The 16,628-nt window shown below is 38.6% G+C and overlaps 1 protein-coding gene across 2 annotated transcripts in view; it reads right to left on the reverse strand.

The window, feature by feature from the left end:
* Window positions 1-16,628, reverse strand: part of PRKDC (protein kinase, DNA-activated, catalytic subunit) — a 269,534-nt gene that overhangs the window by 81,663 nt on the left and 171,243 nt on the right. For both annotated transcript variants that reach the window (XM_066266092.1, XM_066266091.1), the window contains exons 53-60: window positions 13,538-13,662; window positions 12,766-12,915; window positions 10,640-10,813; window positions 9,909-10,007; window positions 8,687-8,894; window positions 6,420-6,609; window positions 4,951-5,166; window positions 812-924 (exon numbers count right to left, since the gene is read on the reverse strand). In XM_066266092.1, coding sequence (XP_066122189.1) covers window positions 812-924; window positions 4,951-5,166; window positions 6,420-6,609; window positions 8,687-8,894; window positions 9,909-10,007; window positions 10,640-10,813; window positions 12,766-12,915; window positions 13,538-13,662 — 1,275 coding nt within the window. The remainder of the gene's footprint in view (window positions 1-811; window positions 925-4,950; window positions 5,167-6,419; window positions 6,610-8,686; window positions 8,895-9,908; window positions 10,008-10,639; window positions 10,814-12,765; window positions 12,916-13,537; window positions 13,663-16,628) is intronic.

Raw genomic sequence — 16,628 nt, forward strand, 5'->3', positions numbered from 1 at the left:
TGAATTAGAAAAACATAGGGTTTTATCACAATTAAGCTAATCTTGAAATTTTTATTGTAGTTACTTATTTATAAGTAAGATTGAAGCTTTGGCTAAACAAATTGTTTCACTTTTTCCACATTTTGAAAAATGTTAATTATTATTTCATGCCACATTTGTGAACCAACTCACTGCTTTCAGTAGACAGGTCTAGTCTATCTTCCAAGCCCTGGCCACCCCTTCCTCTGGGCCCCCCAATTCCTACCCGTCCAGGTACCTCCAAGAGAGCTGCTAATGGTAATGTGGTCTCATCCCTCTGACCTTAGCTTATTAGTCCCAAAATGGCCTCTGACCCAAGCTGGGTCAAGACTATAGCCTTGACATAGAGAGTGGGGAAATCTTGTCCCAGAAGCTAAAGTTAAAATATGTAAAATTCAGGAGTAATTGGTGCTCATGATTCTACCACATGGAGAAAGTCAATCTATTCATAAAAAACAAAACCAAGCTGTGATGAGAGGATGAAACAAGGGACAGAGATGGGATCCTGCCAGCACCTGTTAGCAAGACACCCCACAGATGCAGGGGATGGCTCACCCACACGTTTCATTCCAAGATCTCACAACCTCATCAGTAAGTCATATATGCCCTTTACATCTACATTAATCAGAGAAGACTTTGGTTCATAAATAACTTCAAGTCATAAATAAGTTCTGTGATTTTGATTTGTAGATCAATATTAAAACCAGTATCTTACCAGGAAGCTTGTTTCCTTAGTTTATGTAGTATATAAAAGTTATGGCAAACCAATCAAATTCTTGAGAAAAATACAAACCTTCTCTCGTTTTTGTTCAACAACACCTTTTCTCGCATAAATCAAACTGAGTTTTTCTCGGTCCTTTATAAATCGTCTGCGTAATCTCAATATTTCTGCCTGATTGTCTGTACCTGAAGAATAAAAAGCACGTTTGTTACTAGTTGGCTAATTCAACATTTGCAGTTGACTCTGCCTCATTTATTGTTTACCTCCATTTTTTACTTTTACTTAGTTTTTTCTTTTCTTTTTTTAAAAAAACAACACAAGCCTGTGCAGAGGAGATGATTAACTAGTTTTGGAAGCTACATGACAGAAAGTTATAACTAATTCAATCCAATCTTAGTGCTATGGTGGAGAGATTAGAGCCAGAACAATGACAGTGGAGAAGATCAGAAAGGCTCAGGGCACCAGGCACCTCAAGAGAAGAGGAGAAAAGTGAGGATGAATCAGGAAGTGTGGTTTGAAAGCACAGCCCCCGATGCTGGTGTAGTGGACACTGGGTCTATGAGTGGAAAAAACCAGCATGGCTGGAGCCAGAGGAAATACAGCAACCACGAAGCTACGTGGGATCTGGAGCTGCCTGCTCCTACTTGGTCCCCGGAGTCCTGGCACCCAGGCCTTTACCCTGCAGGCAAGAGATTAGGGGTTTTGAGGCTGGACAACAGAACAGAGATATCGACATAAATATGTTTCACTGTCAGTCCAGCCTGACCTCTGCTCAGTGAAGACCAGTCAATACTCACTCCCAATTTGTAGGTATTACAAATGTACTTTTTCGTGCTTTACCTGGGAACACACTTGAAAAGCCAAAAGAGCAAGTATTTTTAGGAAAGCTTCAAACATGAAAGAAACCAAAATAAATAAGGAGTAATTGCTGAAATCAGGCCATTCAGGAAAAAAGATTAAAAAAAAAATCATTTAGACAAAGACCTGATATTGTAATTATGGATCAAGGACTAAGGGATGTTCAGAGAACAACAACAAAAAAAGCTTATAGAAATTAAAACTATGATATCATAACATAAAAGCAAGCATTAGACAGATAGGTTGAAGAGATTCCTCAGAAAATGGAGCGAAAGGGACAAAACAACAAGAAAAACAGAAGGATACTCCAGAAGATCTGATATCCAAGCACAGGATTCCAAAAAGAGAAAACTGAGACGAGAAAACCATCAACAAAATCACCCAAGAATATTCCAGAACTGGAAAAAATCTGAGTTAGCAGTCTAAAAGGACCCCAGAAAAAAGGAATAAAGTAGATCTGAACCAAAGAACATTTCTATGAAGTTTCCTAAAACTGGTTTAAAAGAGAAGATCCTAAGAGTGTCTCCAGAGAAAAGATCCAGTTCTTTAAAGGATCAACAGAGAGAATGACATCAGTTTTCTCTATCACAACCCTGTGGAATAGTAAACTTCAATTAGTTCACACTTAGAATTATATAGCTAAATTATCCATTTGGTTTGAGTGCCACTAAAAGCAATATATGGCATCCAAGTATCAAAAAGAAGCTTACTGTTTATGACCCCCTTTCTCAGGAAGCCACTTGAGATGTTCCACCAAAAATAAGGAACTAAACCAAGGAAAGAGAATCAAGCAAAGTAAAAATGTGGAGGTGGTCAATGGCTAAGCAGATACCCCAAGAGTAAGCAGTCTGGAATGAGGCAGCTCAGAGGCTGGGAACGATTTCTTTAAGAACATGAAACATTTATATGTTGGGATACAATAAAACTGTAAAACTCAGAGAAAATTCTGTGATAAATATATAGAAATCTGAGCTCTAAAATAAAATAAGTATTAATGCCTGGGAAAAATTACTGTACAAAATGAAAAAGTAGTCATAGAATCACTCATGGTTCAATCACAAATACTATTTATGTAATCAAACTAAAAGGAAATTGAATATTGATGAAATGAAGATGAATCATAGGAAAAATTCATCTCGTGTGTGTGTGTGTGTGTGTGTGTGTATGAAAGAGAGAGAGAGAGAGAGAGAGAGAGAAAGAGAGAGAGAGAGAGAGAGAAAGATGGGGTGAGGTCCAAGAGGGAGCTTTGTAAAAGTATTTGACTTTTTAAATTACATGGCTTGTATCACAGTGACATAATAACTAAAGGAAACTGAAATAACATATTAAATAAAATAACGACTGAAAAGTTTATTTTAATTAATTAGCTTTTTAACTGTATTCCATTTCAATGATAATAAATAGTAATACAGTAAGTACTAATTCACTGTATATTGTAAACCTCCAAACATTCTTTAGGAAAGAAAATACATATAATGTAAAAAACAAAAGATGTAAAATATTTTAAATCTATAAATATCCATGCAAGAGATTCAGGTATAGTAATCGAATTACTATCAGTACTTATTTTACTTAGTTCTATGGCTTTTTTTTTAAATCCATATATGAAACGTTTATGGAAAATTGTTTAAAAATTAGGTTTCACCTCTCATCTTTCTTATTTTCTATACATGGACCCCTAATTCTACCTATATCATCTGTGACCTTTTTTTCACTCTAAAAAATGTAGACAGGAGAAAACTTAGCAGCAATTGGCTGTGGACAAAAACTCCTGTCATCCTTAGCAATTTCATTTGTCTCTGAGCCTCATCACCATTCAATAAAGAAACTAAATAGCCCCGAGCTGTTAATCAGCAATGACTGTAAATTAACTGGACTACAGATTGCCCCAAACACACACCAATCTTTAGAAACTCCACAGAAAGCGGCACATGCCCATGGGTTTGAGATAGCAGACATAAAGGACCAGAGAGGTAAGTTATAAGCAACGGGAAGGTGATAGTCACTTTGGGACCTCATTTTAACTTTAAGGCTTTCATATTCAAAGTTACAGGAAGGACAGAGAGCCATGAATTCTTGGTGTATATACTGGTTTGATGTAAAAACAGAAGAGGAAGAAGATTGTAAATAAAAAAGTGGTGGGAAGTAGTGAAATGTGGAGAAAAAGACAGAAAAGGACTGGATTCATTAGCCCTCTGTCAAACTCAGTTATGAACAAAAAGAAGGCTAGGTAGATTTACCTTTCTATATTAAATGTAGAAAACTGCATGACCACATATTTGCAATATGAAAAGTGTGAAATAAAAGTGGTTGGGAATAAGGAAAGTATTTCCTGTGTGTATTTTTTAGTTCCTACAATAAGAAGAAATTTACCCTTGCTCCTAATTTTTCTTCTATCTAAATCCATATGTTGGCTTTTCCCCAGTGCTCTGGTCTTGGGATCTTTTCTCTCTTCATTATTTTCTTCTTCTGGGTTTTTCCTCACTCCTAGAGTTACAATTCTCATAAGGAGCTAACTTCCAAAGTGACATCTACCCCAGCGCTCAGTAGTGGGTCTATGAGTTCTGCCAGCACTTTCTACTGCACTCTCTGAACACTGCCCATGGGCTCACCTCTTGTTTTTCCCATCCCACCTATTTCCAGCCTTGACCCCAGGTCAAGGAGTGGTTGCCTTTAATCTCAACCTCTCAAAGCGCAGGCAGTCCATATGTTATTCCATGTAAACCTCCCCAAGGGGTCATTCAGAGACTTTATATTTCTCTCTGCTCTGCTCACTAGCTAAAGCTGTGGTCTATTCCTGAAGTCACACCCTCATACCCTCAAGTCTTTTCGTAGCATTCTTATTTTTGCTTCTAGTCTGTTCTGAAGCATCTGTTTAATTGGACCTCTACTGGGTACTACTAGAGTGGGCTCTCAATAAATGTTCACTGAACTGATTTGAATTTCTTCCACCTCCCAACACATTCTGCACTTCTCCATCTCCATCCTTGTTTATCTTGTCCCTTCCATATATTTCAACCCAAGGCTAGTCTTAAAGGCCACCTCTTCCACCATGTCTTTCCTAGGCTCCCTCCATTCTCTACCTGGATTTAAACTCTCTGAAACTTAGTTTACTAATTCTGCCTCATCCCAGGATCACCTACCTATCGCCTTACCCATCCCTATTGTTCCAGAAAGTTACTAAATAAATGGATTGAGTTCAATTAACAATATTTACTGAATTAAATTTTAATGATTATAGGTATAAGGATATGTGAATACAATAAAAAACATGTTCTCTTTATCTAAGCCTCTGCACTGCATTGATTTAGAAGGTAGATTATATTAAACACATTTTAGCAAACTCACGTTACCTTTTGCTTTGTTATCTGCCTCTTCCCCTGGAAGGCCCAGCCTTTTTCCTCCAAAATCAGGTCCCACTGATTTCAAAGGAATTCTCTGTGATTTTTCACTCCTCTTGTGAGCAAACAGTAAGGAGGAAGACAAGGAATCGGATGATGAAGAAACCGTATAATCCATGAGCAGATCAACACTGCTCCCAGTCAGCCAATTAAAGGAGCTTCTTCCATCTGCAAACAGGCATGACAAGAGCATGTCACAGCTCACTCAGCACAGCACAGCACAGCCCTGCTAAGCCCACTCCATACTGCCACTGCACTGGGGAGGCACCAACTGCCAAAACACACTGCGTGAGGAAAGGTGGGCATCGTCCTGGTGGCACCTGGGGCCTTGGTGTGCTCACCTGGGGCAGTGACTGGGGACAGCTCCTCTGGGGAGATAGTCATTCACAGCAGAAAGACATTGGGTAGAAGCTCCATGAAGTCACAGTGGACAACCCGAGACAGGCATCTGAGCCTTAGTGTTTTCATTTGTAAAGTAGAAAACTATCACCTGTTCCTTCAAGCTGCTGTGATCATTACAGGAATGTTTTGTATCTACTATAAAGTACAAAGATCCATGATTTCTAATATCAGAGTCATAAATCTCCATTATAATTATTCAAATTAGTTCTATTTCTAGAACCAATAGAATGTGAAAAAAAATTATAAAAAAATTGAAGGAAAAAAAATTAAAGAAAAATCATTGAAGTATTTCTATAAAATAATTTGGATATGTTACTCAACAACTTGTACTTTGATGATAAAGGAAACAGCTGAACCATTTGAAAAGAAAAGTTTAATATACTATAAATATAAATAAATTTTGTTTAGCTCTCTTTACTTCTGAAATATGGGGTTTTAAATTTGATGCACTAAACAGACTTTTCTGAAAAACAAACAAACAAACCCCAAAACAGAAAATAATGTACTAAAACTTTTCCTCTTTTTTCCAGTCAGAAATAATCCTTTTCTCTTTTTTAAAAAAAAACACTGTAAAATTGTGGTGAACATCAAATTGACTATTTGAACCATTTTGAAGTGTGAAGTTCTATCAATATTATCAAGAACAGTCACATAGTAGAGCAACCAACCATCACTACTATTCACTATCACCACTATCTCCAGAATTTTATCATCGTCTCAAACTGAAACGTGATGCCCATTAAACACTAAGTTTCCACAGCCTCCTCCCTCAGACCCTGGAAACTACCCTTCTACTTTTCTTTCTTTAAGAATTTGACTACTCTAGGGACTTCAGACCTTTTTCTTCTTTGCCTGACATCTTTTTTTTTCGTGTGTGTGTGTGTGTGTGTGTGGTTCTTATTACTTCTTTCTATTATCACTTCACTTCTTTTACAAATGGTCAATGTTTTTATAGTAAAGGCTGCTTCCAACAGGTGACAGTGCCTCACACAGGAGTAGGTCTTCAGGTTGATGGTTACCTGTGTTTTGTGTAGGTGTGAAATCGTACTGCTGTTGGGTGGCCCGTATCTGCCTCACCACAGCCCCTTGAGCAGAAAGGGATCCTTCCTGAGTCCAGGTCTGGAGAGCATTCTGGGAAGCCTGAGTCTCAACAAACATTGGAGTGAGAATAGTACTTCGCAACCGCCAGTCAGAATCAATGGTATAGTCCTGCATGTAAGAGAGTTGCAAATAAAATAATGATCCTTCTTTAGCAACACGGAAAACTTTTAATTTAAAATCCAATGGTACTATCAGCAAGTATGTACTGTAATTTCATATAGCTCTATGAGAAGCAGCTGAAGAACCTTTTCAGATTTAAAAGTTTTAACTAAGTAATTATTTGTCAACAAGTAAAGCTAATTGGTACTGGGGGAGAAACACCATTTTTCTACTCCTTAACATTCTGCATTAAAAACCTAATGCCTCACATATACACTATGGAATACTACTCAGCCATAAGAAATGATGACATCGGAACATTTACAGCAAAATGGTGGGATCTTGATAACATGATACGAAGCGAAATAAGTAAATCAGAAAAAAACAGGAACTGTATTATTCCATATGTAGGTGGGACATAATAGTGAAACTAAGAGACATTGATAAGAGTGTGGTGGTTACGGGGGGGAGGGGGGAATGGGAGAGGGATAGGGGGTGGGAGGGGCACAAAGAAAACAAGATAGAAGGTGACAGAGGACAATCTGACTTTGGGTGGTGGGTATGCAACATAATTGAACGACAAGATAACCTGGACTTGTTATCTTTGAATATATGTATCCTGATTTATTGATGTCACCCCATTAAAAAAATAAAATTATAAAATAAAAAAAAACAAACAAACAAACAAAAAAAAACCTAATGCCTCAATAAAATAGCACACACAGCAACTGCAACAAGTTGAATGGATGACTCCTTCCTAAGTACTCAACATGTGCCCAGCACTGTGAAAGATACTAGGAATACAAGTGCAAGAAGAACAGGGTCTGTCTCTGCTGCCCAGGAGCTCCAGCAGAGATAAAGTGCTTGCTCTCTTGTAAGTGTGTAAATCACAGTTGTTAAAGCTGCAAGGAGAGTGTAAACTGGGCACATACTAGGTGGATAGGAAAAACAATGGAAGGGAAAGAAGGCATTACGGAGAAAGGAAAATTTAAGCGAGGCTGAAAGAATGAGAAGTATGAGCCATATGAAGGAAGTGTGGGCAGAGGTGGGTAAAGCAAATGTTTCAAAAAGGAATGTGTGACTATTTTAAATTTAAAAAAAAGCCAAGATCACTAATTATCAGGGAAATGCAATTCAAAACCATGAGGAGATATCACAATTGTTAGAATAGCTATATTAGGAAGACACAAAACAAGAAGTGTTGGCAAGGTTTGGAGAAAAGGCAACCCATGTGCATTGTTGGTGGGAATGTAAATTGGTGCTGCCACTATAAAAATAGTGAGAAAAAAGAAAAAAAAATAGTGTGATGGTTTCCACAAAAAATTAAAAACAGAACTACCGTGTTATCCAGTAATTCTACTTCTGGGTATTTTTCTGAAGGAAACAAAAACACTAAGTTAAAAAGATAATGCATCCTCCCCTCCCCCGTTCACTGCAGCATTATTTACAATAGCCAAGACATGGAAACAAGCTAAATGTTCACTGATAAAGAAAATGTAGTGTACATATATACATGGAATATTATTCAGCCATAAAAAAAGATGGAAATCTTGCCATCTGCAAGAACATGACCTTAAAGGGTATTATGCTAAGTGAAAATAGTCAGACAGAGAAAGATGTATATGAACACTTATACGTGGAGTCTAAAAAAACCCCCAACAAAACAAAACAAAATATTTGAACTCATAGATAAAAAGAACAGATTGGTGATTGCCAGAGGTGGAGATAGGGGATGGGCAAAATGGGTCAAGAGGTCAAACTTCCAGTTACAAAATAAATAAGTCATGGAAATGTAACATACAACATTATGACTACAGTTAATAATGTATTGTATATTTGAAACTTGCTAGATCTTAAAAATTCTCATTGCATGAAAAATGATTTGTATTGTGATGGATGCTAACTATAGTGTGGTGATCATTATGCAATAAATACAAATAATCAAATTGTCAGGTTGTACACCTGAAACTAATGTTATATGTCAATTTTATCTCAATAAAAAAAGAAAGCCAACTTAACATTAGAAAACACTGACTAAGACAGGGAAAGCTTATAATATTTATTATTATAGAGACAAGCACTTCACCTGAAATTTGCATTCTGACAGAGGATGCTCAAACACAGGGTTTAGATAATCTGGGCTCACGCTGGTCATTTCAAGGAGAAAATCTGTTGCTAAACTTAAAAAGTGTATTTCTACTTTAGGAGAATATAAGGAATTTAGTGCCAACAACCGGTCCACGGTATTTGAAGGTAATCTAGTTTCATGACTCCAGAAATTGCGAATAATTAATCTGAAAAGCAGAGAAGAAACAAAAACATTTTTCAAATACTGGCAAGTAAAAAAGAATACCCAACACATCGTGTTAAATGGAGAAGGCATAATTTTTCATTCACATAAAGCTTAACATATAGGGAAATCACATTCAAAATTGTATAAACAGTATAATCTGAGTTATGAATAATAATATGCATTAAAGGAGGGAAATATTCTAAAATTTAAGCATATTTAACAAGAGGTAAGAAACTAGGTGATTTTATTCTTATTTCTATTACCTGGGAAGATTTCAATAAGTACATATAATATTATTTTGAAACTAAGAAAACATCTTAAGAAATTATGTATAATTCTTTACTGCCTTGTCAAATGACTCCATAAAATATTCAAAACTTAAAACTAGTTAAAAACCTGTTTATGCTTTATAATTTATAAATGCACTGGAATCCAAATATAATTTTTAAAGGCTTAATGAATTTAAAATTGCATCAGAACAGAAAATAAATTGATATATAGAACCATACAAAAAGTTTATTCCCCTTCTTATATAATCAGTACTTGATAATACGCTCATATAACTGACTTAGGGTAGTTAGTCATTTTAGAGAACACTAATCATTTATATTTCCATGTATAATAACATTATAGTTGCCTCTTATTTCTAAGGTTTCAAACATTTTACTCAGTATTAATATGTGCTGTGTGATCTCGCTATTTGAGTTAAATGGAAAACATGGTAACTGTAATTAGATTTTCTTTTCATTTTGAAATGCTTTAATTCCTGGCACTAGCAGAGGCGGCTTTATCCACACCACTTCTTCAATAGTTTTAATAGTACCTTATCAGGATTTTTAAATCTAATGTGATATAAAAGGCATTTTTATTTAACATTATGAATAAAAGAGGCAGAGAAATGCTAATACTGTAAATACATTTCTAAAACTGCTGAAGAATACACTAAGCTATTCTAGAAAAAATAAACCCCTAGATTTATTTGTCTTGGCTCAATTATTCCAAGAGGAGCACATACTGAAGCCCAAGGTTCTCATCGATCAATCCCTGAATCAACACATCTTTTGCCAATTTAAATATTTCCTGGGAGTCATCATCTGCTTGACTTTCTGGATCTCTGAAAAAAAATAAAAAAGACAAATTATACTCTTTTGTATCACTTTTGTTCAAACCCAGTAACACTGTCCAGAATTAAAGTAAAAAAAAAAAATCTGGCTTTTCCCATAAACTTAAATTCCAAAATAATAGCAGAACCCATCTTCATGCCTATGTACTCCAACACCCTCCTTTGGTGCCTCTGCGAGCCCACTCAAGGGATTACTTCTCTTTCAGGTGTAGGGAAGGGGGGTTAGGTGGTGAGAAAAGATTTTTAGAAGGCTCCCTGGGAATGCCAAGAGGTCCTAAGGAAGGGCCCAGGTCCTGTGGGAAGTTGTGGGACGGTGGTCCTGAAGGATGAAGACATCCCAGAGGAGTTAATTTCCTTAAACTTGTCAGATCTTAAAGGGATAATTATGAACACGAACTACACTTTTGACTCAACCAATAATTTCATGCTCCAAATATGATATTTCCCACATATACATAATTAATATGAGTTAAATAGATATATCATAATATATAAAAATAAACTTGTCTTAATTAATCATGTCAAAATTGTTTTTCTTATTTATTATAATCCTTTTCAGATTACTAAAGGTACCCAAATTCACCTTTAAGAAATGTAATACAAAATGGCAATGTAGAGCTTACCGGTAATTGTCATGAATCCACATAAGAATATTGTACATCTGTTCCCTACACACTGGCGAAGGATGAGAAATGAATTCTACAACAGGATTCAGAATTTCTCGAAGTTCTACTGGTTTCAATTTCGCCATCATCTTATAAATTATGTTCAGACACACTTTTTGTCTTTCATCATCTCTATAATAAGGGAGATTTTTAAGAATACACAAATTTAACAATTTTTATTATCACACTTTTAGATATGACTGGTTAACGATTTTTTGTGCTCTTCTGTATTTCAAAATTTGTTATAATAGGTAAGACTAGACTATATAAAAATTACATTCTTAAAAATTATCATGGGCTAGATTATTAAAAATAAACGAATTATTTCAATGGAAAATCTTGGCCTGTATCCTGGAATAGAAGAATCAGTGGGAAAACTAGTAAAATCCAAATGAATTTTAGTTTAGTTAATAGAAATGGACTGTTAATTTCCTAGTTTTCACAAACATACCATGATTATGTGAGATGAGAAAATTGGGTGAAGGGCATATGAGTATTACGTGCACTACTTTTTTTTAATGTTTATTTTATTGATTTTTAGAGAGAAAGGAAGGGAGGGAGAGAGACAGGAACATCAATCTGTTCCTGTATGTGCTCTGACTGGGGATTGAACCCTCCAACCTCTGTGCCCTAACCAACTGAGCTCTCCAGCCTGGGCAGTATGTGCACTATTTTTTAATTTTTCTGGAAATATAAGGTTAACCAAATTTAAAAGTTCATTTAAAAAAACCCATAAAAATGACAAACAAAATAAGGTAAATACACTTTTATTTAAGTGAGAGGACGAAAGACAGTAAGACTGACTCTCACGTGTGCCACAGACCCAGCAACGCGTCTGTGGCCAATGCTTGAATCAACAGAGCTATTTTTAGCACCTGAGACTGGTCTTCAGATTAATCAAGTCACTTGGTATGAGAGAGGAAGAAAGAGAGGAGGAGGTGAGGGAGGGGAGAGAAAAAAAAGAGGGAGGGGAAGAGAAGCAGATGGTAGCTTCTCCTGAGTGACCTGACTGGGAATCAAACCCAGGATGTCTATATGCAGGGCCAAGGCACTCAATCCACTGAGCCAGCTGGCCAGGGGAAAATTTTGTAATTAAAAAAAATAATGACTTAAAGTGTTTACCAGACCACCCAGCATTATAGTGGGATTAAGCGTAGTCTGGGTCCCAGATAAAGTGCATACCTATTTCCTTGTCTGTGTATCTTTTCCTCCTTAAAGTACTTTACACACAATAGGTACTCAGTAACTGTTTAATGAAGGATATTAGAACACAATGACATGCATTCTTTTTTACTGGCACAGTACACATTTATCAATAATTTACTACTATGTAAAAAATATAAATACAGACAAGACTGGGAAAGAGTACAGAGAAATCATATTTTAAGTGACCAACAGCATCTTATTTTAACATTTACTGGGAGACTGAAATTTTTAGGTGAGAGGAGGGAAGATAATGAGGCAGACTCCCACATGCACCTTAAACAGGATCCACCTGGCAACCCTATCTTGGGCCAATGCTCGAGTACCATACCGACCTATTCTTAGCCCCTGAGGCTGATGGCTACAATGAAGTTATCCTCAGCACCAGGGGCCACACTAGTACCAACTGAGCCACTGGTTGTGAAAGGGGAAGAGGGAGGAAAAGGGGAAAGGCCGGTGGAAAGAAGCAGATGATTGCCTCTCCTGTGTACCCTGCCTGGAAATTGAACCGGGGACATCCATGTGCCAAGCTGACTCTCTATCCATTGAGCCACTGGCTAGGGCCAAGATTGCAATTTTGAAAAAAATTAACAATTTTAACAACAACAACAAAAGACTCTAACCTGGAAAAAATAGGTATAAAGACTCAAAACCATGCACTTGACATTTGACAAGAATCTTAGGCAATGCCTCAGATGTGTGCCAGGTCAGAGGAGGCAAGAAGATTAGGCCCCACCACGTTTACTTGTCAGATTCAAATTTAACAAATTTGTATTTCATGAAAACCTACAAGCTCTTTGTGAGTTGAAGGAAATAGCTGAACAAATCAATATTTTATGAACCTGTTGCATCTGAGAACATGAAGCTGGTTTCCCACTCACCTATGTCTCATGACTTGAAAAAAATCCTTGCTCTTTAACTGCAAGTACAGGTCTGTTATTGCCTCTGAACGACACAGCACCACTTCTAGACAGAGAGTCTTCATCACACCATGGAATTTGGGCAGCAGGAAGAACACGGTGTTCATAAACCTAACCCGGGACAGGGGCAGTGAGTGCGAAGGCAGTCACAACCATCTCCCGCCTTAGGACATTCACCACTGACAGCATCTTACCCAGGGGTCCCCAAACTACGGGCCGGGGGCCGCATGCGGCCCCCTGAGGCCATTTATCCGGCCCCCACCGCACTTCCGGAAGGGGCACCTCTTTCATTGGTGGTCATTGAGAGGAGAACAGGATGCATCCGCATCCCGTGCTCCTGGAATATCGTATGTGGCGGGGCTACAAAGCGCGGCATTGCTCACGTACGGTACTACTTCAGGTGACACGGGATGCACACGTCACAGCTCTGGAAGTGTGTCGTATCACTTGTTACGGCTAGCAGTGACAAATATGGAACCGGACATTGACCATCTCATTAGCCAAAAGCAGGCCCATATTTCCCATTGACATACTGGTCAGTTTGTTGATTTAAATTTACTTGTTATTTTAAATACTGTATTTGTTCCTGTTTTGTTTTTTTTGCTTTAAAATAAGATATGTGTGGTGTGCATAGGGATTTGTTCATAGTGTTTTTTATAGTCTGGCCCTCCAACGGTCTGAGGGACAATGAACTGGTCCCCTGTGTAAGAAGTTTGGGGACCCCTGATCTTACCTATCAGCAAGAGGAGGGAAGTTCTTCACAAGTTTGTTCAAGCACACGATAAATTTGTCCTCCATTGTATTCTGATGTTGCTTCAACTGTTTTACAATCAGTTCACACACAGACTCTTCCAGTATCTGAAAAATTAAGTTTATTTTTCAATATACAAATGTGGAAACTTATGTTAAGTTTCTGAAAATTGGTTTATCTCGAATAAGTGTTTGGTGCTATTGTCTCCAATAGTGTTCACAAGGTAAAGCTCCAGGAGCACTCACGGGTTTGCACTGACCACTGAGCGCCACCAGACGCTCTGAAACCGGAGTCTGGGTGAGCCAGGCCGCAGCGACTCATGTTTGTGCTGCTAGCACTGGCAATGTCCGGCTCATGTCACATGTCAGATCAATAAAGAAGATTAGTGATTCCTTCTGTCAATGAAACATTGTCAACAAGTCATTTAAGAGGCTGAACTAAAATTAGTAATTAAATACTGTTGAAGACACATTTTATGGTGCCAATATTCACACAAATCATAATTTTTAAGCAACTCGACCTAAACTACCGCTATCTTCCTATACTCTGCCTTTTCTTGATCACATATTACTACTTAGTATGATAGATTCATTTCTGAATCATCTGTCTCCTGCCCCGAATGCCAGCTCCCTGAGGGTGGGGATTGACCTGTCCTGTTCCTAGGTGCATAACAAGAGCCTTGATCCAACGAGTAAGTGTCCAATATACAGGGGTGGGTAAAAGCAGGTTTATAGTTGTAAGCAAAATATTATATTTGTGTTATTATTATAATATTTATTTGCATTACAACTGTAAACCTATTTTTGCCAACCCTTATGTATGTGACCAACATATATAAGTGCCAAAGTCATAAAGCAAGGTGCACCTAACAATATGGGTAAAACAGTAGAAGACAACAAATGTGTGTGCACACGTACTGATGACGAGTCCGCCATCCCAGGTGCCAGAACTAGTCCAGTGATTAAAACGTGAGTGACTCTTCTTTATGTTTTACTGTTTCCCAAATTTCTACACAAAATCAATGCTATTTTATATTGAGGGGAAAAAAAACTATGTAAAACAAAAGTGTTTCTTATTCCCATTATGTTGAAATTTAAGTCAAGAGAGATTGACCCTGGGATCTACTGTAATTTGATCCATCCATGGTAAAAATTAAGTGTATTATATAAACTGATACAAAACATGTAGGGACATTAGAATCATGCCATAACAAGGTTATTCTGCATTTTAAAAATTGTTTATTTTACTAAAGTAGCCGGTAATCCTTAAATAAATGATGTTTGATCTTACCAAAGGGGACTATTTTCTTTTAGCTTAATTAAATTCTTTTTATAATTTTTTTTTAGATTTTATTTATTCATTTTTATACACAGAGGAGAGAGGAGAGGGAGGGAGGGAGGGAGGGAGGGAGGGAGAGAGAGAGAAAGGGGGAGGAGTAGGAAGCATCAACTCCCATATGTGCCTTGACTGGGCAAGCCCAGAGTTTCGAACCAGTGACCTCAGCATGCCAGGTCGACACTTTATCCACTGTGCCACCATAGGTCAGGCCTAAGTTTTCTTTTAAATCCAAATAAATGAATAGTTGATAAAATTGACAGGGAGTCCAATATGCTTTTTGGGAGTACCCTGGGTTTCCTCAGGACCTCCTGACTTCTCCTAAGGTTCTTCCCATCCTGACTGACAAGCAATGTGGCCTAAACTCTCCTCTCTACCTTTTCTTTCTTCCTTTTTATCCCTTAAGTGAGACGCAGGGGGGCAGAGAGACAGGCTCCCATAAGTGCCCTGGCTCGGGTCCATCCAGTAAGACCCTATGGGATGATGCTCTGCCCATCTGGGGCCGCTGCTTCATGGCTCAGCAACCAAGTTATTTTAGGTGAGGCCATGGAGCCATTCTCAGCACCCGGGGCGAGTTTGCTCCAACTGAGCCATGGCTGCAGAAGGGGAAGAGAGAGATAAAGAAAGAGAAAGGATAGGGGGAGGGGTAAGAAGCAGATGGCTGCTTCGCCTGTGTGCCCTGACCAGGAATTGAACCCAGGACATCCACACACCAGGCCAATGCTCTACTGCTGAGTCAACCAACCAGAGCCTCTACCTCTTCTTTCAAGAAAGGAAATGAACTGGAGATACAAATTAGGGGATCATAAACATAGAGGCAGTTTTTAATATTTATTTACTGATTCTAAAGAGAGAGAGAAAGAGAAAGAGAGAAACAACTATTTGTTGTTCCATTTATTTATGCATTCATTGGTTGATTCTTATATGTGCCCTAAGTGGGGATAGATCCTGCAACCTTGGTGTATCAGGATGACACTCTAATCAACTGAGCTACATGGCCATGGATACAGGTAGTTGTGGGGTTTTCTTGTTTTGTTTTTTTTGTGACAGAGACAGAGGGAGATATATAGAAAGACAGAAAGACAGGAAGGGACAGAGATGAGAAGCATTAATTCTTCGTTGCGGCACCTTAGTTGTTTATTGATTACTTTCTCATATGTGCCTTGACTGGGGGGCTACAGCAGACCAAGTGATTCCTTGCTCAAGCCAGCGACCTTGGGCTCAAGCTAGTGAGCCTTGCTCATCACCAGATGAGCCCATGCTCAAGCCGGTGACCTCAGGGTTTTGAACCTGAGCCCTCTGCGCCTAGTACGATGTTCTATCCACTGCACTACCACCTGGTCAGGCAGAGGTAGGTTTTTTTTTTGTATTTTTCTGAAGCTGGAAACGGGAGAGACAGTCAGACAGACTCCCGCATGTGCCCGACCGGGATCCACCCGGCACGCCCACCAGGGGGCGACGCTCTGCCCACCAGGGAGCAATGCTCTGCCCCTCCGGGGCATTGCTCTGTTGCGACCAGAGCCACTCTAGCACCTGGGGCAGAGGCCGAGGAGCCATCCCCAGCGCCCGGGCCATCTTTGCTCCAATGGAGCGTCGGCTGCGGGAGGGGAAGAGAGAGACAGAGAGGAAGGAGGGGGGGGGGTGGAGAAGCAAATGGGCGCTTCTCCTATGTGCCCTGGCCGGGAATTGAACCCGGGTCCCCCGCACGCCAGGCCGACGCTCTACCACTGAGCCAACC

Source organism: Saccopteryx bilineata, chromosome 3, assembly GCF_036850765.1.
Source record: "Saccopteryx bilineata isolate mSacBil1 chromosome 3, mSacBil1_pri_phased_curated, whole genome shotgun sequence".
Lineage (NCBI taxonomy): Eukaryota > Metazoa > Chordata > Mammalia > Chiroptera > Emballonuridae > Saccopteryx > Saccopteryx bilineata.